Source organism: Ornithorhynchus anatinus, chromosome 5, assembly GCF_004115215.2.
Source record: "Ornithorhynchus anatinus isolate Pmale09 chromosome 5, mOrnAna1.pri.v4, whole genome shotgun sequence".
NCBI lineage: Eukaryota > Metazoa > Chordata > Mammalia > Monotremata > Ornithorhynchidae > Ornithorhynchus > Ornithorhynchus anatinus.
The window spans coordinates 47,427,672-47,455,129 of NC_041732.1; the positions used below are offsets into that span (position 1 = coordinate 47,427,672).

Genomic DNA, 27,458 nt, shown 5'->3' on the forward strand with positions numbered 1-27,458 from the left:
GTGAAGCTAGCTTTTGCAGGTGTGCTGCAAACTCACTACCCAGTGAGCTCCACTCAGTTTAGTGAGTCACGTCCAGATCTTGCCCAGACACAGGACACCCAGGTATGAATTGCCCAGTTTCATGAGGTACTTTAGCCACTCTGGGCAGGAACCCTTCCTGTCTTATACATGATGTGTTAAGCAGTTTCACTTGGAACTAGGTCTGAGATAGCTGATGCCTATGAAAGCCTTTTATTAGCAGATGACATTTGGCTTGGCCTCCTTTTCCCCTTCTTATTTCACTTCTTTTCCTCGATCAGTGGTATTTATTAAGCACCTACTGTGAGCAGAACACTATGAGCACTTTGGAAAATTCAACAGAGTTGGGAGATGCAATGCCTGGTCACAAGGAGCTTACAAATAGTCTGCACTCCAGAGCAGGTGCACACAAGTGCTTGGCAGGATTAGTCAATTCCACTTTTGACATGGGTTTTCATGGCAGTCTAACCCAAAGTTAGAACAGAAGAATGTAATGGAATGTGCTTACCTGATGTGTGGGCCTCAGGTGCAGGTGCTACTGACATTTTATTATGACTTCTGTCTAGTAGCATAGAGAGAGAGCACAGTGGTGGTGGTGGTGGTTTAATTCCACGGTTGCCTATGTTGCCGTGCTCGGTATAAAAGTTTCAACTAGACTGTTTCCCCTAAAGATTTCCCCCTCTAGATTGAAAGCTTCTTGGAGGCAGGGAACATCTCTACCCACTCTGTAATATTATACTGTCCCAAGCACTCAATACAGTGCCCTACACACAGTAAGTACCATCAATTCTAGACGGGTAGTCAAGTACTGCAGGAAATGTTCAATCCAGAGCCAGGAATAGTCAGAGAGGTCAAAAGACTCTTGGTGTTCTTGAAGACTAATTATACAGGGAGCTAATTTGTCGGGCTACAGAACTGTTCCTTGTTTGGGTAGCTAGTCAGAAAAATAGAGATCAGCATCTTCCTCCTGACCCAGCAAAAGTTGCTCCTCACCCTGAATAGGTGATCACACACTGGGCTAAAAGTTGATTTTGTTGGCTAGTTTGTTGTGAGCAGGGAATGTCTTCCAAGTCTGTTGTACTCTACCAAGTGCTTAGTACAGTGCTCAGCCCACTAAGTGCTCAGTAAATGCCATTGATTTAGTTATTGAAGACATCTGAGAGTAGAGGAGTGCCTTTCTGGGAGTGCCTTTTGATTTGAACACCTTCCCAGAAGGCAGGTCATACTTCCAGAAGTGTGACTGGTGGCTCTTTTTAGCCTCTTCCAGAGGCAAACCTTTTACCCCTCTGTAAAGATAGCAAGCCGTGGGCCCCAGAAAGTAACGTTGCCCCTGTCAGACCTAAAGGGATTGCCCTCTGGCATTTGGAAGCTGGGTGTAAGGTTGATGCTAAGAATAAGTTTGCATGAAATGAAATCTATTTCCTCCAGGCACTTAACCCCTTATCCAGTCTAGAAATAGAGAATATTCTTCATTGTGGTGTGCTCTGCCTTCTTGGTCCTGTTCCTTATACAGCCTGTGCTCTGGTTGGCGTTATGACTTCAAAATGTCAGGGGCTAGTCTCCAAGTTAGCAGCTGTGGCTGGCTTCAGGAGGCTAGAGAGTAGGTTTACAGGCTAAATAAGCTGTTTTTTCTTGGCTTCTATAACTATCTAAAGGTCTAAACAGCTAAGTGAACTATAAGTGCCATAGGAATTAATGTGAGTTATGAGGCCCATGTAACCAGAGCCTTGCTCTAGGTTCAAAACTGAACAGTACTGAGGATAAACCAGGAAGATTATTATGGCACACTGTGTTCTGAAGGGCAATACCGCTTTTACTGGGAAGGGAGCTTATTTTTATCCAGGCTATTTTAGGACTTGTAGAACACATCATAAATTTTAGGTGGAAACTAAATTTAATGCATTAAAACTAAAATGATCATTTGAAGGTGAATGAAAACAGGACGTAGTAGTCTTGCCATTTTGTAGTTTTTAATGCATTTGGCAGTAGCAAGGGGAGACTTTACTCAGCTTTCACACTGAGGAGAATGCTAACAGAACTGGAGTTTCAGTTATGACCATTTCACTTTATCATGTAACTCCTACCCCTCATTTTGGGGTCTTAGCTAAAGATCAGGCTATCCCCAGAAAAAGGTTTGGGAGGGGGTGGTTTAGACTAATTTTAAAAAGAGGGGTTGTAATTGATGTCCTAAAATTTTCTTTACACTGTTGATAAGTGGCAAGGATTTGCCCGATGTGCTGTTTTGATCCTGAAGGTGTTGCCCCTGCAGGCTAGAGAAGAACACAAAATGCCATGCTAATTTTAAATTACTCTTTTGAGTGGAACACGAAAGCTCTTCACTTGAGTCTGAAGGGAAATTGGTTGTGATCCCATAAATAGCATTGAATTACCCCCTTCCCCAAAGACCAACCCTAGGTGCAGTGAGTAAGAGCAGCCTCTATTCTGTTGTACTCTCCCAAGTGTTTAATACAGTGTTCCACATAGTAAGCACTTGAGAAACACCAGTGATTGCTTGTCACCATAAATATAAGACACACTGAGTACTTACCTACAGTGTGTAGTCTTGGGCAATTAAATTTTCTGTGCCTCATTTTCCTCATCTGTAAAATGAAGATTAAGTACCCTTCCTCCCTTCCCCTTAGCCTGTGAATCCCATGTTGGGCAGTGGTGTGTGTAATCCGCTTATTTTATATCTACCTCAGGGATTAGTATAGTGGTTGGTACTTAGTAAACTCTTCACTGATAGCACAATTAGTTCAGGTAAAAACTTAATTGCCAAGAAGCCTTGTTCCAATGAGGAAAAGGAAAAAGTAGATTTGAAAGCTCTAAATCCAAACTCTGGTTTCCAAGAGGGAAACTGGAGCTGATGCACTATAAATCCTGACACACTCCAGAATGTGAGTGAACGATCTAAAACCTGGTAAGCAGCTTTCTTTACTCTCCATAGCATTCCTTGTATGCTGCATTTTCATATACAGGAGTAGCAAGGGGTCAAAAAGTACCAGATTTAGAGTCTCTCTGTAGGGAGGTTTAATATTGATGACATTGAACTGGAACTCTGAAAATGTTATCTTTGTTTTGTTGTTGTTTTGTTTTCTAATTCTAAAGGAAAGGGCTACTGTAAAGAGAGGGAGGATTCTCTTCAGCCAGACAGCCTTTGTTCCCCAAAGACAACATCCAAGATATTCCCTTCCACTCCAGTGATTGCACCCTGGCTTCAGTAGATTTGTGCCATGAGGTTTACATAACCTTGATTATGAGGCTTAAAGCTGGTGTCACTGTTTGCTTAAGCCAGACAAACAGCTTTTCAGTTTGAGATAAAGGGGATGGAAATCAATTGAGAGAGGAAATGCTCAATACTCTGTTGCAGCAGTGTCTTTCTAAGTATGGCCAACCTGCAGATAGTTGGGATGTGCTGCATTGTTTGTTTCTTTCTCGGGCACGGTGGCCGTATCTGATCAGGTCTGGGAAGGTCGGTGAGAAGGAATAGGAAAGAAAGGATAGTGAGAATATTTACTTCTATCCACATTCCCGTATCTCTGTCATTTACCTGAATGTGACCCTTGGGGAATCCCTCACTAACGGAGAGCACAGGAGTGGAAAGTTGACCCCCATGGGGCAAGAGGTTGGGCAGGGATTTGCCACAGGTTGTAATTGAACAAATGCACTTCTTGACACCATTCACTCAGGAAAAATAGAAGGTGAGCGAGCAGTTTTTCTATTCATTCCTCCGCCCCCTTCCTCCGTCCCAGTCCATAAGCACGAGGTATGTTTATCAGTCTCTAAGGCATCTAAGAGCCGGTGAGGCAACTAGTTTGTCACAAAAACTCTGATGGCATTTCACAAAGTAGACAGTTACAACTGCTGAACCTAAAGTGAGTCAGTTGCTGAGCGTTAAAGGAGACAGTGTTGGCCTGAGCTAGCTGTAGGTTGCAGTGAGACTATTTGCTTTGCTTACCATGTGCTTCATCTGCTGTGACCACCAACTGTGGTAAGTGCGTTGGGAAGGTAGGGGTGGAGGATTTGTGCCAAATTCTCTTCTGTTATTTTTATCTTCCGCAAAGGCACAGCCAGAAATCACCCAACTTGTTCAGGGAAAGATTTTTGTCATGGGAAATCAAAGGAAGATTTTAATTGAACTCTTGTCTTTTCCCTCCCCCAGTACCATGCAGACACAATCAAGAACGTGCGTGAAGCCACGGAGAGTTTTGCCAATGACCCCATTCTCTACAGGCCAGTGGCTGTGGCACTGGACACTAAGGGACCCGAGATCCGTACTGGACTTATCAAGGGAGTGAGTATCCTAAGAGGCCTTTTGAGTTCCGGAAGGCTGGCGGACTTGTGAAGGTCTATTATCGATATCCCCTGTTCTTGAAGGGGAATGAAACCGCTAACTTTCCCATCTCTTACTGTTCTCAGAGTGGCACTGCCGAAGTAGAGCTGAAGAAAGGTGCCACCCTCAAAATCACCCTCGACAACGCGTACATGGAGAAGTGTGATGAGAATGTGCTTTGGCTGGACTACAAGAACATCTGCAAAGTGGTGGAGATTGGCAGCAAAATCTACGTAGATGATGGCCTGATTTCCCTGCAGGTTAAAGAGAAAGGTGTGCCGTGATGGAGGGGGATCCCCATTTACTGCTGGAGTCTTATTAGCACCCCCTGTAACCCTTTGTTTCTCCATCTGACGTTTCCTAAACAGGCAACCCAAGAAGCCTCTTGGGAATTGTTTGGCTTACCGGAAGGGTCTGTGGGACCCGAGTCTGCACAACACCCAAAACGAAGTCAGCAAAAGCTTTCCTGACTTTCCCTATTTCTCTTTTCTCCCATACCTTGATCTTTAAAGCCAAAGCTGGATTTGGATTCCAGTCCCATAGGAAAATTTTCAGTTTTGGTTTTCATGGAATCTGTCCCCTCCTCCTCCATGATGTTCATTCTCCACTCATTGTTCTGTAGTCAATGTTTAAAGTGATGGGATTGCTATCCAGATGTTGGGGGTGACCTCTTGTGGAGAATGACTCTTTTCTCAGAGATTTCTCTTAGAGGGGCTGCAGTACGTGGGTCCCCCCCAAAATGATAGGGTTGTAGAGCGATGCACCTACAAGGCTGGGATTTTTTCTTTTATAAATTCATGAAACTGGGTTGGGGAAGTTGGGATTTGGAGTTTCACAATGATTGAGAGGATTAGTATGAGAAGCTAAGCAGAAGAATGAGATTGTGAGGCTTCACTCAACGGGAAGCTAATGTGGTGTCATCACTTAAAATGTGTTAACTGGACAGAAGCTACATTGTACAGCATACAGTTCCCGATGTCTTCAAACACACATTCTAAGGCTAGGGAGTCTCCTTTTGTGGTAAAGATGCAAAAGTTAGCAGATAGTATATCCCTAAGTACACCGGATAACCTTGAAACAGTGGTGAGAACTCTTCATTCTCTTTTCCCATGGGCAGAGGACAAGAAATAATCGGACCGGACTGGAGGGTTCGTGGAGAACGGAGAGGGTGGGTGTGCGGGTGGATGGGGGAGTATCCTTTAAATTTGAAGCCTGGGCTCTTGAGAAACTGTGGGCTGTACGTGTCTTAACTAGGTGCTGACTTCCTCATCACTGAAGTGGAGAATGGCGGCAGTTTGGGCAGCAAGAAGGGCGTGAACCTTCCCGGGGCCGCGGTGGACCTGCCCGCCGTCTCTCAGAAGGACATCCAGGACCTGAAATTCGGTGTGGAGCAGGACGTGGACATGGTGTTTGCTTCCTTCATCCGGAAGGCAGCTGATGTCCATGAAGTCAGGAAGGTCCTGGGGGAGAAGGGCAAGAACATCAAGATCATCAGCAAGATTGAGAACCATGAGGGCGTCCGCAGGTGAGCGCACTCTGAAAATAACTTATCAGATAAAATTGAAGCTGGCTCCCCCTAGTGGAACCGTGTCCAAATGGGCAAGGAGACTCATGCCTCCAATGTAGCCTGAATAATAATAATGTTGGTATTTGTTAAGCGCTTACTATCTGCAGAGCACTGTTCTGAGTGCTTGGGGAGATACAGGGTATTCAGGTTGTCCTACGTGAGGCTCACAGTCTTCATCCCCATTTTCCAGATGAGGCCCAGAGAGGTGAAGTGACTTGCCCACAGTCACACAGCTGACAAGTGGCAGAATCGGGATTTGAACCCATGAGCGCTGACTTCCAAGCCTGGGCTCTTTCCACTGAGCCACGCTGCTTCCCATAATAATAATTGTGGCATTTGCACTTACTATGTGCCAAGCACTGTTCTAAGAGCTGGGGGACATACAAGGTAGTCAGCTTGTCCCACATGGGGCCCACAGTCTTAATCCCCATTTGACATGAGGCACCTGAAGCACAGAGAAGTGAAGTGACTTACCCAAAGTCACACAGCTGACAGGTGGCAGAGCCAGGATTAGAACTCATGACCTCTGACTCCCAGGCCCGTGCTCTTTCCACTGAGCCATGCTGCTTCCCATAATAATAATTATGGCATCTGTTAAGCGCTTACTTTGTGCCAAGCACTGTTCTAAGCACTGGGGGAGATACGATGTAATCAGGTTGTCCCACTTAGGGCCCACAGTCCTAATCAGCATGGCTCAGTGGAAAGATCCTGGGCTTCGGAATCAGAGGTCATGGGTTCAACTCCCAGCTCTGCCACTTGTCAGCTGTGTGACTGTGGGCAAGTCACTTAACTTCTCTCTGCCTCAGTTACCTCATCTGTAAAATGGGGATTAACTGTGAGCCTCACGTGGGACAACCTGATTACCCTGTATCTGCCCCAGCACTTAGAACAGAGCTCTGCACATAGTAAGTGCTTAACAAATACCAACATTATTATTAATCCCCATTTGACAAATGAGGCACCTGAAGCACAGAAAAGTTAAATGACTTGCCCAAAGTCACATAGTGACAAGTGGCAGAGCTGGGATTAGAACTCATGACCTGCCTGAAACGTATTGTGCCTCATACTTTTGAAATATTTTTGTTTTTAATGGTATCTGTTAAGCTGTACTAAGCACTGGAGTGGATACTAAAGAAGCAGCATGGCTCAGTGGAAAGAGCCTGGGCTTTGGAGTCAGAGGTCATGAGTTCAAATCCCAGCTCTGCCACTTGTCAGCTGTGTGACTGTGGGCAAGTCACTTCACTTCTCTGGGCCTCAGTTCCCTCATCTGGAAAATGGGGATGAAGACCGTGAGCCCCACGTGGGACAACCTGATTCCCCTGTGTCTACCCCAGCGCTTAGAACAGTGCTCTGCACATAGTAAGCGCTTAACAAATACCAGCAAATACCAACATTATTATAATCAGGTTGGGCACAGTCCCTGTCCTACATAGGGCTCATACTTTTAATCCCCATTTTACAGATGAGGTAACTGAGGCACGGAGAAGTTGAGCAGCTTGCCCAGGGTCACACAGTAGACAAGTGGCAAAGCCGGGATTAGAATCCAGATCCTCTGACTCCCAGGCCAGTGTTCTTTCCATTAGGCCGCACTGTTACTCTAGTGATAATCTCTAGCGAGATATCAGTTTGTAACTTCCCCATGTGCTTAGAACAGTGTGTGACACTTAATAAGCACCTAACAAATACCATAAAAAACAGCTTCAGGCAGCCTTTTTATTCCATATTGAACACTGAGCACCTACTACATGCAGAGCACTCTTTCTAGATGCTCACATTCAAAGCCGAAGTCCGTATCCTCAGGATTGATCACTTTATCAATCATTTGTATTTTTGAGGACCGACTGTACCAAGTGCTTGGGGGAGTACAGAGCAAAATGGGTTCCCCACCCGAAAGTATCTTACCGTCTATCAGGGGAGACAGACATTACTGTATAGTATCCAATAAGTGGTTTTGATTTGAGTGTCTACCAAGTGAAGAGCACCGTACCATTTTGTTCCATCCTTGTTTCACTGTCTTCCTTGCTTGAACTCACCAGGCTTGGTAATTGAATATATAGCCAGGTATGAAGAGGGGTGGGCAGGCGGACCATCCTTCTGTGGACTCTCTGTGTGCTTGTGGAGCGGAGGACTGAGAGCAATTGAGCTAGAAAACCAGCTTCAATTCAGTCCTGGCAGAGTAGTGCAGCATACAAACACTGGAGCAGCCACTTCACTGGTCTTCTACAGTGTGTGTCTGTGAAACTTCTTCTGTGTCCCTCTGAGACGATAACTCACCCTGCAGCAGTACTGTGTTGCAAATCCAAGATGAAGAAGCAGTGTGTGAGCCTGTATCCTGGGAAAGGAACCCAACTTGCTTCTGGATCTCCTGTGTCTTTTTCTGGTGGCCTACAAACAATAGTCTTTGTGCCCTGATCTCTCTCCCTCTTTGCAGTCTCCTACTTCCTCCTGCCTCGGACATCTCTATTTGCATGTCCCACTGTCACCTCAAACTTAACATGGCTAAAACAGAGCTTCTTATCTCTCCTGACTTTCCCATTACTTGTAGCAGCATTACCATCCTTCCAGTCTCATAAGCCCATAACCTTGGCATTGTCCTTTACTTGTCTCTCATTCAACCCACATATTCGATCTGTTATTAAATCCTGTCGGTCCCACCTTCACATCATCACTAAAATCCACCCTTTCCTCTCCATCTAAACTGCTACCCCATTAGTCCAAGCTCTTATCCTGTTCCATCTTGACCACTGTATCAGCCTCCTTGCTGACCTCCCAGCCTCCTGTCTCTGCCCACTCCAGTCCATCCTTCGCTCTGCTGCCTGGATCATTTTTCTGCAAAAGCGTTCGGGACATATTTCCCCATTTCTCAAGAACCGCCGGCGGTGGCCCACCCATCTTCGCATCAAAGTCCTTACCATTGGCTTTTAAGCACTCATTCACCTTGCCCACTCCTACCTCACCACTCTCCTTCTACCATTCAATCCACACACTTTGCTCCTTTAAAACTAACCTTCTCACTCTACCTTGATCTCGCTTATCTTGCCGTCTGTTGCCCAAGTTCTGCCTCTGATCTGGACCTCCCCACCCCCCCCCCCATCCTACAGACACTTACTCTTCCCAATTTTAAAGCTTTTTGAAGGGACGTAAGAGGCCTCCAAGAGGCTTTCCCTGACTTAAGCCCTCCTTTCCTTTTCTTCCACTCCCTTCTGCTTCATCCTGACTTGCTACCTTTATTCATTTCCCTCTTCCCAACCCCTCAGCACTTATGTACATATCTGAAAATCTATCTATATCAATGTCTGTCTCCCCCTCTAGTCTGTAAGCTTGCTGTGGGCAGGGAATGTGTCTGTTACGTTGTTATATTGTACTCTCCCAAGCACTTAATACAGTGCTCTGCACACAGTAAGTGCTCAATAAATACAACTGGTATTTGTACAGTATGTACTTTGTGCCAAGCAGTATATTAAGTGCTGGGGTAAGTACAGTTCAGCCAGATGAAAATGGTCCCTGTTCCACACAGGACTAACAGTCCGAGAGGGAGGGAGCCAGGTGTCGGAATCCCAATTTACAGGTGAAGAAACTGAGTCCCAGAGAAGTTGTGATTTGCCCGAGGTCACCCAACAAGTAAATGGTAGAGCAGGGACCTAGGGACTTGACCCTAGGTGCCTCTTGCCTTGACGACATTAGCAGAAAAGGCTGAAAGAAACAACCGTTTATGGGGAGGATGTAAAAAGCAGAGAGGTTTTGTGGTTAAACAGATGAAATCTTAGTCATCCCTGGGAGGGGTGGAGTTGAGGTGATAGCCTAAGGCATTTATAAGAAATGCACAGGGAGCGAGGGTTGGGAGAGGAACCTCATAAAATCTAGTCTATTGATATTTGGAGCAGAAAGAGCCCCACTACTGTATTGATAAAACTTTGGGGAACCGTGAGTTCTCTATGAGACTATACTTACTCTTCAGCCTTGGAATTCCTGGGGCCTGGTCATAATGGCCTTTTTCCTGATACAAATGACTGATTAGAGGATTAGGCTAGAGGAAATGGGCCATTAAGAGGAGCAGTTGATAATCATTCACACTTGTAAATTACGCTTTCCCCTTCCTTTTCCCTGCTTAATTGCTAAAACTGATAGATATGTGAGAAAAGGAGAGGACAGAGATTGTGGAATTTAAACACTAATTATGTGCCAAGCATTGCTGTAAATACTGGAGTAGATAGAAGAAGATCCGGTAGGACACAGGCTGACTAAAGGAAATGGTAGGAATAGCGGGGAGGGGACCTACAGTCACCAGAATAGACTAGATTTCTGCTGGTGTAGAGAGAAAAGGGAACCAAATCAAGAGCTTACTGGCGGAGCTTCGTTTCTCAGCCTGGGTGAGTTTGTGAAGCTGGGAAGTAGAGGTTGTCTGCCAGCCCCTCTCCTAATTCCCGAAGGACATTGATCAATCACTTTTTAAAATTTTTTTTCTCTTTTTTTCCATCAGGTTTGATGAGATTTTGGAAGCTAGCGATGGCATCATGGTGGCTCGGGGTGACCTGGGCATTGAGATCCCTGCAGAAAAAGTCTTCCTTGCCCAGAAGATGATGATTGGAAGATGTAACCGGGCTGGAAAACCTGTTATCTGCGCCACTCAGGTAGGTCTCCCCTGCTTTGACACTTATAAGACTTGCTGAGGCAAGAAGGCGGCAAGATTGTACGAGGCCTCCCAAGGGCTGACAGTTAGTTGGGACTCCTGTTCAAGAAAAGCTGTTAAGTGACTTATATACCAGGAGCTGGAAATGTATTCTAAGAAATGAATGACCACTCCAGGACTCAGTGAATTAAGAAAAAATGTTAATCAGCTTTCTCAGCAAGAGTGGAGAATGGGATGGAGGAGTTACAGGAGATGGGTTAGGGTAATTGATTTGAGGAAAGTGGGAGCTTGAGGAGGGGGAAGCTAGAGCAGATGAGGCAAGCTGGGTGAGGTACCAGTTCTCTGTGACATTTTGAAATGGTTACAGTTGGAGAAACATTGGAAGTGTGAAGAGGCAAAGGGAAATATGCAGTCAGTGTAAATAGGTATGTCCAGGTGGTGTGGCTCATGTTATATTCAAATAAGTTGCTTCTCTTAAATCAACAGTCTATGATTTGAGGTAACCATAGCCATTGTCTAGCCACTGCTATTGCAAGGAAGTTGATGGGACGCCCTTGCTTAGGCAAGCTCGTTATAGAATATTTGGGACTTATCCCTGGCTGCTCCCCCAGTGGGATGGGAAATTCACCCTGTTCATCCTCACTTGTAACTAGACTTCCCTTGGGACCTGCCTGGGCTATGAGTTTGGGAATCTTGGAGGGGAATTAGGTGGGAAGTCAGCTTTTGGATGGCAGGTGGTGGAATTTCCTTTAGCGACCAAAAGTCCTGTCTTTGGCAAAGTTATTGCTCGCACTTTGGCCTGGGCACCTAGAGTTGTCATCTCCTGCCTCTAGTCACCATCCAGGACCCAGGCAGTCAGAACTGAGGTTCGGAGAATAGGTGCAACAAGACTCACAGAAACCAGTAGTACTTGCTCAGGAAGCTGGTCAGTGAAGATATAACTTCTCAGTCTGGTTAGGGTGACTTTGAAATATTTATGATAGTATCTGAGTCAGAACCCTGGGAAAATCCAGCACCTGAGGCTTTGACCCTCCTTGTCCTGTAGTGTTGTCTTCTGAACTCTTAGAGAATTGCTTTGCCCAGTGTCCAGTTTCCCTTGCAGAGCAGTTCGGCACAAAGCTGTAGAATGTAGTTAGTGCATCAAGGAGCTTTCCGTATGGGCAGTGGGTCCCAGGAGAAGGCAACGCTCCTCAGAGCTGCTGATCACGTTACTTGGATGGTTCTGAAACACATTCATTCAACTCTTTTATGATGCCTGCTGTTCAGGTCCCTGCCAGGTGGAAGTTGGTCAATAACTTTTCTGTTTGTCCTCCTCTCCTAGATGTTGGAGAGCATGATCAAGAAGCCCCGCCCAACCCGAGCTGAAGGCAGCGATGTGGCCAATGCGGTCTTGGATGGAGCTGACTGCATCATGCTCTCTGGGGAGACCGCCAAGGGAGACTATCCCTTGGAGGCCGTCCGCATGCAACATGCCGTGAGTATCCATCCCCTTGGCTTCTGGGAGCCCGGAAGGGAGGGTGGAGTTGGAGTACAGAGTCCTGGTACTTTTCAGAGTAGACCCCCTGAAGTTTGGGGGAATCAATCACATGATAGACCCCTTTCCAGAGTGAATCTGGCACACAAAGCCTGTCCATCCTTGCTGTACCTGGGTTTGGGGCAGAGCTCATTTTCACACAACTAGCAACAAAATTATCCCTGTCACCTGAAGACATAGTGGGGTGTTTTGACTGACAAGGTCCCGAGATGCCATTGGTTAGAAATACCCCATCAGTGGATCCAGACCAGCCAAAATAAAATCTCTCCCTCTCCGTGTCCAAGCCCAATGCCTGTTGATGTGAGAGCGCTAGAAAAAGTTGGTCCTGGAGAAATGTCCAGCTCCTGCTGTATCTCTTCCCCGCCCACCCACCACATGGAAGGAGCTCTCCAAATTACTGCCAATCTCCTCAAGCCTGGGTGCCTGCCTGTGTCTGACCATCACAATCTTGAATGGTCCTAATGGGAACCAGCCCCACCTATGCCTTCAGGAATGACTTTCACTCCCGGGCCAGCGGGTCTCCTTGGGACTCTGTCTCAGGGTGGGGGTGGTGATTCATCTTCTCCTATTTTGTGTTCTTTTGTTCATGGTTTGGGTTTGACAGCATTTAATTGGTGCTGACTGTTTGTGCATGAATACTGCAGTACTTGTTCATGTTTTAACTGCCAGGAAGTGCTCTGCTCTGCTATTGTGAATGAAGCTATTCCGTCAGCTGCTCCATCTCTTAGTAAAGGTTGGGGGCTGAATGGCCAGTGGTAGCACTGTGAGCTAAAAAATAACCGAGAGCCTAAAATGCAGCCTCCCCACAGTGGCCCTCTATTGTATGTGGCTTTTCCCACAATTGTAGAAGCACAGCGTTTTGGGTCCTCTCAGTACAAAATCTGTTGGCAGACATTGGCCAAAGGTCTAAGGTTTGCCCTTCCTGCCACTAGTGGTTTTCCCTTTTCGACTTCTCCACCTCAGTCCCACTCAGGCCATGATGTGTATTTGGCTTCTGTGATGGAGGTAAGCGTAGCATTTTTGCCCAAATTAGGTGGGGTAGTGTTGCCAGCCAGTCGCATATGTGAATCCAAGCTGCCTAGTAGCTGTCTCATTCTACATCTGCTGCAACTCAGCTTATCTGAAAGGTTCCTTCACTCAATTTCTCCCCCTCTGAAATCGTTTCCTTCAAATCACCCTAAACTTGTCTTGCTTTACTTTTGTCGTATTAATCCTTTTTCCCCCGCCCTTCCTAATTCTAGTGGTCCCTGTGTTCATTAAACCTCACTAATCACATAGGTGTAAGTTAATCCTCACTCTGAACATTGGGGTTCTCCAACAAGATAGGAAGAAGGCAGGCTAAAACTACAGAGTTCAAGCAGACACATACACATATCTTCTCCTATCCCCCACCCCCCACCCACAAATCCTCTCATTCATTGTCAGCTTTCATTTCCCGAGGAAGGTGCTCTACATGCAGTAGGTGCTCAATAAATACGATTGATTGAAAAGGCAGTCAGGGCCTGACCCTTGGGGTGAGGCCAGTGGAAGGATTGACTCTTAATTTCTCATTCCCTCAGTCACTCTGGAAAGAGTCAAGTTTTAAATCAGTGAAATGGAGGGGTATATCAGGTTTCTAGTACCATGAATCCTCCAGCTGCAGTCACTGATAAATGGTCGAATGGCTGATACTAATTTGAATCGGATCACATTTTTGATTAAAAAATCCCCCTTGCTGTAGTTGAGGGAAGAGATTTTACGGGGCTTCCAGCAAATACTCACTTGGGAATTCCACTGCAGTAGAAAAGATGCCCCCTGAGCGTCGAGAGCAATTCAAGCCATTGAGCCCCCTCTCCTTGGCCTTTTGAACACCCATGTCCAAATAGACTTCTGCCACTTTTGGTTTTCCCTTTTCAACTTTTCCACCTCAGTCCCACTCAGGCCATGATGTGTATTTGGCCTTTGTGATGTAGGTAGATGCTGGTGCTGTTGCTCTGCCACCTCTCGCCTCCATCACACCCCCCCATACACTTGATCTGATTTCCACCTTGGTTCTTAGTATCTTGTCTTTTCCCTTTGTCACGCACACTCTGTCTCTCCGAGAATCTCAAGAAACCGATTGTCCAAACCATGACAGAAGTAAAGGGTCCCTGTGATCTTTGCCTTAGCACTACTTAAAAATTTGTGAGACCGTTCCAAGAAGTAACCAGTCCAAGTAGATTTGAAATGCTCAGGATTATGATTGGGGTGATTTTTGCTTATTGAAGCATCCTAACAGCCAGATTAGCTGTCTCCTGGGCCTGAAGGCATTCACTCATTCTGACAGGGACTACACAGCCTGTGTTGTCTTCTCTAATCTGTCGTAATGACTGCCTGCAGGACACAGATGGATTCATTTTTTTAACTTTTTTTTTTCCCCCAGAAGCTGAGTAGGCAATGGTCTGGGCTGCCATCCAGTCCAACACAGATCTTTTACATGGGTCTTCCAAAAGAGGATCCCAAACTATCACCCATTTAAGAAGTGGCTCATTGGGTGAGACTCTACCCCTCATTCCACCCCCTCTTTCATTCAATCATATTTATTGAGCACTTACTGTGTGCAAAGCACTGTGATGAGCACTTGAACGTGAAGTCTAACAATAAACAAGCACATTCCCTGCCCACGTGAGCTTCCAGTACAGAGGGATGAACTTACAGTGTAGAGGGGGCTTATTCTTTGGGGAGAGGGAAGAGGGGCCACCTGGAGCTCTCTGCCTGCTTCAGAGAACCTTACTCATCCTCCTGTCTGGGCAGAGTATGATATAATAGGTTCTTGGGAAAGCAAATTATAGGGAGAAGGTACCAGTGAACTGTTGATAATCACCTGCAACTGTTGGCAGCACATTGCAGAGAGACATCTGCACTATTCCCAAAGAAGTTGGTGTAAAATGGAGTTTTATATGTCTTTCCCACGGGGGCAATGTTAAGACAAACTAACTGTGGTGTTCTTCCCCTTTAATGGTTCCTCTCAAGTTTCTAATTGATACAGGTTACTAATGCAAGAATAAGAGTCAGGTAGTACTGGGGTAGTCGACACTTAGTGTTAATTCAGTGTCTCCCTTGTATAGTCACTCTAAGAAACTCAACCTTATCAATAATGAAAAAGAAATCACCTTCTTGCCATGATTCTGCTTGCTTAATCAGATTAATGTTATTGTAGAATTGATTTGTTTACACCCCCCCAAACACCTTTAAGATTGCCTTTTAACATTCTGAAAACTTAAATTGGGTTTTGTTCTCTTAACTGTTGGTGCTTCCCATCAGACTGCCTGTGACTAACGTGGCACACTTTTCAGGCAAAGATCATAATTGATTGGAATGTTAAGCTTCTCTTGCACGTTTTCCCCCCACATAATTCTTCTGTAGGTTTCTCTTTATATGGCTGTTCTCAGGCTCATTTCCTATTTGAATATATTTGAGATTTTTCAAATGGAGTTTGGTGTTTGCCACTCTGCCTTTTTGCTCCTTATAGAGTGAACCAAAATGATCTCAAGCATATTTGCTCTTCCAAAACTTCCACTGAACTCCAATCAGTGTACCCTGAGGGCTAAAGGACTTGGATCCCCATGAGCCCACAAACAGAAAAAGAAATGCAGAAGAAAAAATGACCTGGTCAGATTCCAGGCTATACGAAGTTGAAGGAAACAGCCTTTCCTTGCACCAGCAGCTCCAGAGTTAAGCCCAGGTGTCAGGTGTGATTCTTGGGGCTACGCTCAGAGCGCTGTGCAGGTCACAAGACAGCCATACAAGGAGGTCTGACCCTCTTCCCATCGACCTTGGACCCTTGGTACCAGGCAAGGGTGGTGAAATGTACAGGAGTTTATTTTTAGTTGAGTCAGAGAACTTCCCTTTCCCTCCTCCCCTGAAGTGAGGGTGAGGTAGCTGGCTTGGATGGGATACTGAAGGCAAAACCTGATGCTGGGATGACTCATTCATTCAGTCGTATTTATTAAGTGCTTACTGTGTGCAGAGCACTGTACTAAGCACTTGGGAAAGTACAACAGTAGAGTGACAGTCCCTGCCCACAACGAGCTCACAGTCTACAGGAGGGGGAGACAGACATCAATATAAACAAAGTTACAGATACCTAAGTGCTGTGGGGCTGGGAAGTGGGGAAGAGCAAAGGGAGTAAGGGTGACGCAGAGGAAGTGAGAGATGAGGGAAAGTGGGATTGAGTCTGGTAAGGCCTCTTGGAGGAGATGTACCTTCAGTAAGGCTTTGAAAGAGGGGATAATATTTATCTGGCGGATTTGAGAAGGGAGGGCATATGTATGGGCCAGGTCACCTTTCACCCTAACCCCAGGTAGATTTAATTCCTGGGCACTGGCCTGCTCCAGTCAAGTTTTCCTTCCATAATAATAATTGTGGTATTTGTTAAATGCTAATTATGTGCCAGGCACTCTACTGAGCGCTGGGGGGATTTCAAACGATTCGGGTTGGACACAGTCCCTTGTCCCACCTGAGCCTCGCTGTCTCAAGCCCCACTTTACAGATGAGGGAACTGAGGCCCAGAGAAACGAAGTGACCTGCCCACAGTCACCCAGCAGGCAAGTGGCAGAGCTGGGATTAGAACCCAGGTCCTTCTGACTCCCAGGCCTGTGCCCTATCCTCTAGGCCATGCTGCTTCCATGGCAAGGGACAGAAAGTTCACCTCTTGGGAAGAATGAGCAGACACTATGAGCCCTCCACCACCTTTTCTGTTTTGGTACAGTCAGCTGACATCTCTGCAATGCTCTGGGCATTTCACCACTCTCCACCTGTCTGTTGCATGCCGAATTAGAGGAAAGATAGGCCAATTAGCTTCTGTCATGTTGTACTCCTTTCTGATTGCATTACTCCTTCTATCTTTCCTTGTCTGTCTGTTTTCTCCTCTTTTTCTCTCTCCTTCCCATTCCTCACTCTCCCCGGCCTACAGATAGCTCGTGAGGCCGAGGCCGCAATGTTTCACCGCCAGCTGTTTGAAGAACTTTTCCGCCTCTCACTTAACTCCAGGGACCCTGTCGAAGCCATGGCCGCAGGCGCCGTGGAGGCTTCTATTAAGTGCTTAGCTGCAGCTCTGATAGTTCTGACGGAGTCTGGCAGGTAGGGCCCCGAGGATAGGGAAGTAAACCTTAGAGGGCAAACGAGCAGCTCCTCCTGAGAGAAGATGACATCTAAACGAGGCTGGCTGGCTCTGACGGTCCGGGTTCGGGCCAAGTAAACTACGGTCCGTGACGCTGGGGCCCCGCGAGCCTCTGGCCCAGCGTCTGCCCCCAGAGGCCGGTCAGCCTCGCCTTCCCAGGTAGGTATACACAGAGCAAGATGGCCCGGCAGTTGGACAGGAGAGCATCTGAGGAAGCAGAGCTGGGTGACACTAGAGGTTACCCTCCTGAGCAGAGGAAACGTGAGCATCACAGGCACCTCGAGAGGACCGGGTTCCTGCGAACTTGAACTTCATCGCGGGGTGGGCCGTGAGCCTAGCAGCTCACCCTGCTCTCAGGCCTCAGCCCCTCCCCTGCGTCGCCGGACCCTCGTCCTCTTGGGCCCTGCCTATGACTTGTTACCCCTCTCTTCCATGTCACCAAAACTCCACTGATGCAGCTGTCTGTTGCCCCCCTCCAACCCTTTCTCCCTGCCCCGCAAATGGGTGTTGCTCTTGTAGATCGCCCGAGAGGCGGAAGCCGCCATCTATCACTCGCAGTTATTTGAGGAGCTCCGTCGCCTGACCCCCATAACCAGCGATCCCACCGAGGCTGCGGCCGTGGGTGCCGTAGAGGCTTCCTTCAAGTGCTGCAGCGGGGCCATTATCGTACTCACCAAGTCCGGAAGGTAGGAGGCGGCAACAGCGGCAGGTGACCCGGAGGTTGGGACTGCCCCCTACTCCCCATCTGGGGGCCCGTATTTGGATTGGGCCTCGCACCTCCCAGGGTCAGGATTCCCAGAAGGAATAGGATCGCTGGCCAGTTCAGAGTAAATCAAAGAGACGATGAAGCCAGCCAGAGGTAAGAGGACCTTAGTAGGCTGGACATGAGGATGGTCATTCCAGCGCACGGCCTGAAGGCTTGAACTCCAGCTCTTGCATCATCCCCTTGACCCCTGAGGCGCTAGGAGAGAGACACCCCACATCCACTGAAGCCCTTTAGTAAACTGAGTAGCCAGGACAGCTTCCATTTCAGCATTGTGTAAGTTTTTACCCCTAAAGGTGAGTCCCATGACTGGCTAAGTAGCCAGATAGCCACGGGGAGCAGTCCCGCTAATCACAAAACCCAGCTCAGAGGGATGCAAAATCTGGCTTCTAGGTTGGCAGAGCTAACTGGGTCTAGTTCCTGATCTGGACTTGATCTCCACCCTGCCTCAGGGTGAATTTGGGGGGTTGAGTTGGTTCTAGGGCAGGAGGTGTGATCCTGAGTTTGTTTGCTACCAAGTGGTCAAGCTGAGGGGACCAAAGACCTGAGCCTTGAGAGATTTCATCCTTGTGGGCTGTTTGGTCTCTCCAAAGCCTAAAGCTGCCTTGGTTGGCATTCTTCATTGGAGGGCAAGCAAGCCCACATTATTTTCCTTGAATCTTCTGAAGCCCATCAGGTTTCCTTTGGGAAATGCTGGAAAACCCAATTGAATGTTTAATCTAAGGGGAACAGCGAAGGAGTGTGGTCCTGGGAAAAGAGCAAGAGCCTGGGAGTCAGTCGACCTGGGTTCTGATCACAGCTCTGCCACTTGTCTGCTCTGTGACCTAGGGCAAGACCCTTCACTTCTCTGTGCCTCAGTTACCTCATCTATAAAGTTGGGATTAGGACTGAGCCCTATATGGGATGGACTGTGTCCAACCTGATTATCTGTATCTATCCCAGCCCTTAGTTCAGTGCCTGGCACATAGTAAACAGCTAATAAAGACCTTAAAAAAAATACTAACCCGGTGAGGATTAGAAAATGTGACTGAAATGATTGTATTTTTTTTCCCAAGGCTGATGAGCTTCCACCCTTCTCCTTAGCTTCATCTGCTTTCTGTAGTCTTGTTAGAAGGCACTGAAGCCAGCATTACATTTGATCTTAATGAAGAGAACTGAACTTTGATATTTATCTATTTTTAGCTCTGGCCTGTTCTGAGATTTCACTCTCAGTAAGTACCTAATTTCCCCGAGCTACCAGGTTTCTTTAATTCCCGATTAACAAACAAGGGTCTGCCTGGACGGTGGAATGTGTCTTTAGCCTAACTCCCTGGGATGATTTACCCAAAGGTGAAGCCATTTAAGTCCAGTGTTACATCTTTTAGGGTGTGTGAGGTTTTAAAATTACCAAGTCTTCATGTAGAAGTCCCTGCTGAACAGTGAAAAAGGAGTCTTCCTCATCACACTTGGCTTCTGCTACTGGATGATTCAAGACGTTCCCCGAGGATCCCATTTCCACATCCAAAGCCTCAGGAACCTTTGAGGGCCCTGGGCACTACCTAGGTGAAAAGAAGGCTCTTTGAGGCAGGAGATGCCATGAGACATGCTCAGGGTCCCGGCCATCCCACCCCTGGCAGCCATGTGCATTGCAGGCTAGCAACTCCTCCTTACTACAAAGACTCCACCGACCCAGTGCCCAGAACTCAGAAAGAGGCCTAGTTGGAACTGGCATTCCAGAATGCATTTACAAGAGTTCAAGAGCTTCCAGCTCTGCCAAGCAAGTCAGCCCACCTGTCCTCCTGCCTGTCATTCGTTGACTTTGGTCTATTCCTCTTCTGTCTGATCCTCGGAGTAGGCAGAGGACAAGTTTCCTCGACCTGAGAGTCCAGAGGTCAAGGTGAGGGGAAAGGAACGGACACCGTAAACACGATAAGTCCTGCTTACTTCTCAGCAGCCACATGACCTCCAGGAATTGGGTCTCTGGGAGCCATAGGAGAGCATGACTGCCCACCCCCTTCAGGAGCAATCGGGCACTGTGAGCCACAGCAGGGCGGCTAAGTGGTAACTGAGGCTCCCACCGGTTTCCACGAGGCACAAGGATTTTGGCTCTTCCCAAAGTGGAGTGACTCCTAACTATGCCTGGGCTAAATGGTCTGGCCCCGGGAACCCTGGATGGATCAGAGGGGGTTGGGTGCATGCTGGGCCAACAGAATCTGCGAGAAAGAGGTGGTGTGGGGTGGGGAAGAATAGGAAACAGTGTCAGTTTCGGGGAGAAAACTGTCACGGGTCTGGAGGCTGGACTGATTCTGCAAGGGCAACAGTGAAGAAAATAGGGGATATCTGCCTGATCCCCCGATAGGAGCTAAAGTGTCTGTGGATTTAGAAATTTAATGTCGTTCTCCTATAATGCTGTTCTCCTATAACAGAACCCCGCATTACGGAAAATTCAAGTTGTAGACATGCTTACAACCACTTCTTCCATCACCGCATCATGCTGTATCCAGTCAAATGTGCTTTGTCAGAAGGACATTGCTTAGTATTGCCACTGCGTCCAGCATGGCCTAATGGAAAGAGCCTGGGTCAAAAGACCTGGGTTCTCATTCCGACTGTTGCTTGCTGCGCGACTTTGGGCAAGTCACCAGTTTCTGTGCCTCATTTTCCTCATCAATCAAATGAGGATTAAATACCTGTTTTCCCCTCTCCTTTTATTTGGGAGAGCCCCATGTGGGACAGGCCTCTGTCTGACCAGGGATTAGTAGAGTGCTTGGTATATAGTAAGCACTTAACTGTTAGACCACTATGCTATTAATTATTCAAGATATATAGTGAGGACGGGCATGCCAACAGACCAGTAATAATGTCCCCTTGTTTTGTTTGGATTTGGGGTTTTTTTAAAAATCCAATCAATGATATTTATTGAGTGCTTACTACATGCAGAGCACTATACTAAGCGCTTGGGAGAGTACAATGCAACAGAATTAGCAGACCTGTTCCCTACCTATAACAAGCTTATAGTCCAAGCTGAATAATCAGTAAAGTCCCTTCATCGCTCTGTCTGTGGATGTCCACCTAGGTCTTGCAGATAGAGAGTACAAAATAAAACAGAATGTTTCCTAATGGCCTGTGTTTACAGAGAAGACTGGTACCTGGCTTCGGGACAGATGTTGGTATTCATGAGGATAAGGAAAGGTTCGTCCCCTGCTCCAGGGGTTGGAATTATTGGGGTTTACTGTCTTGGCCTGGGCCACGCCCTATCTGGGGTTCTGCCAGCCTTCCTAGGCTTAATCTAACCGATGGTCTTCCTCCCGCACAGGTCTGCTCACCAGGTGGCCAGATACCGCCCCCGGGCCCCCATCATCGCCGTGACCCGTAGCGGGCAGACGGCCCGCCAGGCCCACCTGTACCGCGGCATCTTCCCCGTGCTGTGCAAAGAACCCGTTCACGACGCCTGGGCTGAGGATGTGGACCTCCGGGTGAATCTGGCCATGAATGTTGGTAGGTGATGGGAGAAGAGAGGAGAGGACTGTCTGCCCTATCTGGGCATCTGATGGCTTCTGTTGAGGTCATTTTAAGGCAGATGTGTGATGTGTCTGTGGGTGTCAAAAAATCCCTGCCTACTGAGGGACCCCGAGCTGGCACTGGGCGAAGAGGTAGGGCTTCTGGGACAAAGGGGTAGGCCTCAGTCAAACTGTTGACTGAACTCTCCGTCAGAGATCAAGCACTGTAAATGAGAGCCTAGAGTCCCACCCAGGATTTTAGCTTGAGTTGAGCCTTGGCGTACAAGTCTGGATTAAGCATCTACCATGTATAAAACAGTGTCCTAAACGCTGAAGATGCAAAGCCCTAAAATAGAGATAATAGTAAGTACAGAAAGAGCAATAGGGCACTACGGCTAAAGGAGCAGAGTATCGGGCTCCTCATAGCTCAGAGTCCAAAAGTCGCAATCGTCACGGTAACAGTAATAATCATGATAAGCACTTACTATGTGCCAGGCACTGTACTAAGCACTGAGGTGGATACCAGCAATTCGAATTGGACAAAGCCCCTGTCCCACGTGGGTCTCACGGTCTCAGTCCCCATTTAACAGATGAGGTAACTGAGGGCCAGAGAAGTGAAATGGCTTGCCCAAGCTCATACAGCACAAGTGGCGGGGCCGGAATTAGAACCCATGACCTTCTGACTCCCAGGCCCCTGCTCTATCCATTACACCATGCACAGTCTTCCCAGCATCCTAAAAGTTGATGGAGGTTCATGTTTTGCCGCTGCTTCAGGGCAGGGGCTGGTGGGAAGTTCCAGTGATGTTGGAGCAGGATGCTTTCTCCCTCTCCCAGTCCTGATCAGATTCCATATTTGCCCACTTTGTGATTGGACGTTTGCAGTGTGGCCTAAAGGAAAAAGCACAGACTTTTTTGAATCAGAGGACCTGGGTCCTAATCCCAGCTCCTTCACCTGCCTGCTCTGTGACCTTCTCTGCCTCCATTTCCTCATCTGTAAAATGGGGATTCAATACCCATTCCCCCTCCTACTTAGTCTGTGAGCCCCATGTGGGATCTGATTATCTCGTATCCACCCCAGTGCTTAGTAGAGTGCTTGACGTATAGTAAGCACTTAACAAATACCACAGTTATTATTAGAGTGGATAGGGTTTAGGCTCAGGGACTACACAGAGACTCTATTATGGTGGGGTGAGGGGAAGGGCACGACTCCTCACCTCCCTTCTCCCCCCACCCCTGTCAGTGTGTTTGCACTGAGGGGTCTCCTCATCTTCCTCTTCCCCCTGCCGAGCTAGAATCGTGCTCTGCCAGTCTACCTGTCCTCATCTCCTGGTGATGGTAGGTAGATGAGAAAGAGCAGAGACCAAAGGCCTGCCAGAATCAAGACTTGACATCAAGCTCCAGAACTGCAGAAACAGAAGTGTAGGCCATAGCGTGAGATGCAGTGTTCGTGGCCACCTGCCTTCGGTATATATGGCCCTTGGGGCATCCAGGGGTGTGCTGATACTGAAATTCAGGTGCCACAGTGAACGCTATGCATGACGGGAGGGAGCAGTAACTAGAAACGGCTAGATGAAACTAAAGGGAACTCTGAGATGGACAAAGGGAAAATCTTTGTTATGTAGTGTATGTCGCCAAGCCCACCTACGCTGAACGAGGGGAGGCGGGAGATACTTGTTTTAGCCACCCCACCAGGTCACTCTAACAGGGCTGCACCCCTGTGGCATAAAGAGGGCAGTGGGAAGAGCTCACTACACAGCAGAGGCCACGGAATTGGCTGTTAGCTGATCCTAGTTCTGAGGCTGGTGCTGGAGGGGGCCGTCGGAATGCCCACGTCCAGGAGCAGTGCTCATCCACTTGCTCTCTCTTTTCCAGGCAAAGCTCGCGGATTCTTCAAAAAGGGTGACGTCGTGATAGTCCTCACTGGGTGGCGTCCTGGGTCGGGATTCACCAACACCATGCGTGTGGTGCCAGTTCCGTGAATCGGTCTCAGATCCACAGCTCCTGCCACGCCCTACTTTTTCTTCCCTTCCCTCCCCCCCCAACCCCTTCGTCTACTTCTAGCCCCTTCCTCCCATTAAGCCAGTGACTGCTTGCAGTGTTCTTCCTTTGTGGCTGTAGGTGGCTGTAGGCTGCTGGAGCAGTAGGGAAGTGCTACAGCATCAGGAAAGCAAAATTAAATTCTCTCCCAGAAGCAACGTTTAATTTTCAAGCTGAATGTTTTCCTCCTGTCCCACTTCCTTGGTCCCCTCCCCCTCTGAGCCCTTGATGAATGTTGGAGGCAAACTGGGAAACTCCCGCCTGGTGTTGAAACTAGTGCTGCTGAGCTTGTTGGCTGGGTATTATTGGACCCGAGCGCTGTGCCGTCACTATACTCTCCACGGAAACAACGTTTGTTGACATTTCTGGTCTTAACCTGTTTCAGCACAGCACCCTTCCGTAGGGCCGCCAGAGAACAGCTTCATGCCCATTAGACAGCTTGTCCTGATGTCCGACCTCTCCTCTCCGTTGCCATTTCCAAACAAAGCCCCGAGCCCCAGGCTGGGCTCCTCCCCTGCTGTAGGGATCCATCCATCACCTGGTCTACCAGGTAACTAGGCAGCAGGCCGGGTACATGAACTAGTCTCCCCGTGTCCTCCCTGTTGCTCCACCAGGATGGGCCTGGTTCCTTACACTCCTGAATTTAAAACAGAGCGGGAAGCGGTTGGCTTTAGAAAAGCACGAACCGCCACGCCCATAAGTGGCGACGAATGAGATGGGTAACCACGGGACTTAGTATCGGATGGCACACGCTCGAGCCAGTCTTGCCAGCCAGCAAGTTCTACCGGTACTGATCTGCATAGGCGCACGTCAGGGCGGCTGTTTGGCCAAGACTTTAGCTACTCCAGGGAAACGGCTTTGGTTCCTTCTCCTGAGTCACTTTTCAAGGGCGGGAGGAGAGGGAGACAACCCCCCAGGAGAGCCAAGACATCGTGCCCTAGCTTCACCGTATTTTCCCATAGCACTGCCCCTGTTGCCAAGCTGCCGTCTAGATCTCTGTGCGCTCCCACGAGCCACGCTGTCCGTACGTCTGTCCGTGTCAGTCGAGTAGCCACGTTTCCCGAGAGCACTCCTGTTGTAATTCTGGACAAAACGTGTTGTTCCTCATGTTCGGGCTGTAAAACACAACTGTGTCCATCAATAAAGGAAAGCTGAAGCACCCATCGTCTCCCTGCCTGTCACGCGCCGTATATGGGTCTTTTATCTGACTCAACTCTGCTGTGTCGTGGCAGCTGCAGGCCATGACTGAAGCCTTTTCAGGATCCCAAGCATTTCCTGGCCTCTCGATGCACGAGTGAACCTTCCCTACTTGATCAGTCAGACAATAGTTTTGGAGTGCTTTCTCAGAGCAAATCAATCGATGGTATTTATTGAGCACTTACTATGTGCAGAGCACTGTACTAAGTGCTTGGGAGAATGTAATACAACAGAATTAGCAGATCTGTTTCCTGCCCATAATGAATTTAATAGTCTAGAAGAACAAGCTTGCAGTCTAGAGGGAGTAGAAGCAGAGTGGCTTATGTGCCTGGGAGTCACTGGTCTGCTGTGTGACCTTGGACAAGTCACTTCACTTCCCAGCCTCAGTTGCCTCATCTGTATAATGGGGATTAAGACTGTAGACCCCAGGTGAGACGGACTGTGTCCAACTTGATTACCTTGTATCTACCCCAGTGCTTAGAATAGTGTCTGGCACAAACAACATAATACCATAAAAAAATTGCAGTACTAAGGTGCTTGGGGAAATACAGTAGAGATAAAAGACACCAACCCTACCACCCAGGAGCTCGTCTTCTCTTTCATATAGACAGGAGGCAGGGAGGATAGCAAGGAGGCTGATTGAATACAAGATTACAGGCTGATCTTCCCCAGCGATTGGTACAGTGTCTGGCACAGAGTAAGCACTTAAAATACCATTAAAAATAAAAAGCTTCCGTCTTTAAAGTGGTGACACTATACATCTAAGCCAAGCTGAGCAGAATTAAAGGTCAGGCTTGATACCAAGAGTTTCTTCTGCTCATTCACTTTGAAATTTTTGGCTTCATTTGCTTACTGTGTGACCTCAGGTAAGTTACTTAACTTCTCTGAGCCTTAGTTTCTCATCAGTAAGACTGATGAATAAAAGTGATGGAATTTGTTAAGCACTTACTAGGTGCCAAGCACTGTTGTAAACACTGGGGTAGATGTAAGGTAATCAGATTGTCCCGTCTGGGGCTCACAGTCCTAATGGATTATATCCAACTTGATTAGCTTGTATCTTCAATCGATTGTATTTATTGAATGTTTACTGTGTGCAGAGCACTGTAGTAAGTGCTTGGGAGAGTACAGTATAACAGGATCAAAGTTGGTAGACACATTCCCTGTCCATGGCGAGCTTACAGGCTAGATGGGGAGACAAACATTAAAATAAAATTACAGGTATGTATATGTGATGACCCTGTATCTCCCCCAGTGCTTAGAAAAGCGCTTACTATGTGCAGAGCACTGAACAAATACCAACATTGTTATAAGTGCTGTCGGCTGAGGGAGGGATAAATAAAGGGAGAAAAACAGTATGATGCAGAAGGGAGGGGGAGAAAAGGAAATTAGAGCTTAGGGAAGGCTTCTTAGAGGAGATTCAATCATATTGAGTACTTACTGTGTGCGAAGCACTTGGGAAAGTACAGTATAACAATAAACAGACACGTTCCCTGCCCACAGTGAGCTTAAGAGTCTACAGATGTACCTTTAATAAGGTTTTGAAGGTGAGAAGAATAGTCCAGTGTGAAAAGGGAGGGTGTTCCAGGGCAGAAGCAGGATGTAGGCAAGAAGTCGGAGCCCAGATGGACAAAACTGAGGTATAGTGTGTAGATTGGCATTAGAGGAGCAAAGTGTGTATTCTGAGCTGTGGTAGGAGGGGGAGAGCTGATTGAGTGCTTTAAAACTGAGAGTAAAGAGTTTCTGTTTGATGCGGAGGTGGGTAGGCAACCACTGGAGGTTCTTGAGTGGGGAGACATGGACTAAATGTCTAGAAAACTGATCTGGTTTTCACGGAGTGAAGTGTGGACTGGAGTGGGGAGGGACTGGAGTGGGGAGGGACTGGAGTGGGGAGAGACAGGAGGCAGGGAGGATAGCAAGGAGGCTGACTGAGTACAAGACTACAGGCTGATCTTCCCCAGCGATGGGTACAGTGTCTGGCACATAGTACACACTTGAAATACCATTAAAAATTAAAACCTTCTGTCTTTATAGTGGTCACACTATGTCCAAGCCAAGCTGAGCAGAATTAAAGGTCAGGATCTTTCCTCTCTCCCAACCAGCCTGACCAAAGCCATTCTGTTTCCACAGCAGACCAAACTACCCACTAGCAGAGGGTGTGGGCCCAGAAAATGTTTTCCACTGAGCCTTGCCAACAACTCCCCCTGTGTTGATCCACGCTGCCTGATGCTCAGAGATGGTAGGATGTACACCACATTGGGATTGGCTCCGTGACTAGCATTTTTCAACTTCAAGGCAATCCTGGCATTTTTCAAAGATCATCTGAGGGAGAGGCCAAGACTTGGGAGTCTAGAAAAGAAAGGGCTCTAAGCCCTGCCAGTAAAAGGTATATCAATTTGACACCAATTCCAACAGCTGAATCTATAGCTATCAGGTCCAGTCAAAACTTGTTCTCCTCAAGCAGAGTGTAGAGGTGAAAATGATAGCGAGAGCTTATTTATGTGCCAGACTCTGTGCTAAGCACTAGGATGGACACAAGACCCACTTCCTGTCCCACACGGGCCAAATAATGTGAGAGGGATGGAGAGCAGGCATTTTGTTCTTACAGAGGAAGCCCTGAGAGGTGGTGGGGGTTTTTTGTTTGTTATTTTTTTATCGGTATTAAGCGCTTACTATGTGCCAGGCACTGAACAAAAGACTGGGATAGACACAAGATAATTGGGTTGGAAACAGTTCCTGTCCCACACAGGGCTCAACATCTTAATC

The 27,458-nt window shown here is 47.6% G+C and overlaps 1 protein-coding gene across 2 annotated transcripts in view; it reads left to right on the forward strand.

Annotated features, from left to right (window-relative positions):
* Nucleotides 1-24,659, forward strand: part of PKM (pyruvate kinase M1/2) — a 42,981-nt gene extending 18,322 nt beyond the window's left edge. Inside the window, exons 4-11 of one of the 2 annotated variants that reach the window (XM_029064866.2) lie at nt 4,181-4,312; nt 4,438-4,624; nt 5,606-5,876; nt 10,399-10,549; nt 11,870-12,022; nt 17,016-17,182; nt 21,278-21,459; nt 23,334-24,659. In XM_029064866.2, coding sequence (XP_028920699.1) covers nt 4,181-4,312; nt 4,438-4,624; nt 5,606-5,876; nt 10,399-10,549; nt 11,870-12,022; nt 17,016-17,182; nt 21,278-21,459; nt 23,334-23,440 — 1,350 coding nt within the window. In that variant the 3' untranslated portion in view covers nt 23,441-24,659. Of the gene's footprint in view, nt 1-4,180; nt 4,313-4,437; nt 4,625-5,605; nt 5,877-10,398; nt 10,550-11,869; nt 12,023-17,015; nt 17,183-17,741; nt 17,909-21,277; nt 21,460-23,333 lie in introns of both variants that reach the window. The other variant, XM_029064867.2, reaches the window with a different exon arrangement.
* The last annotated feature ends 2,799 nt before the right edge of the window (nt 24,660-27,458 follow it).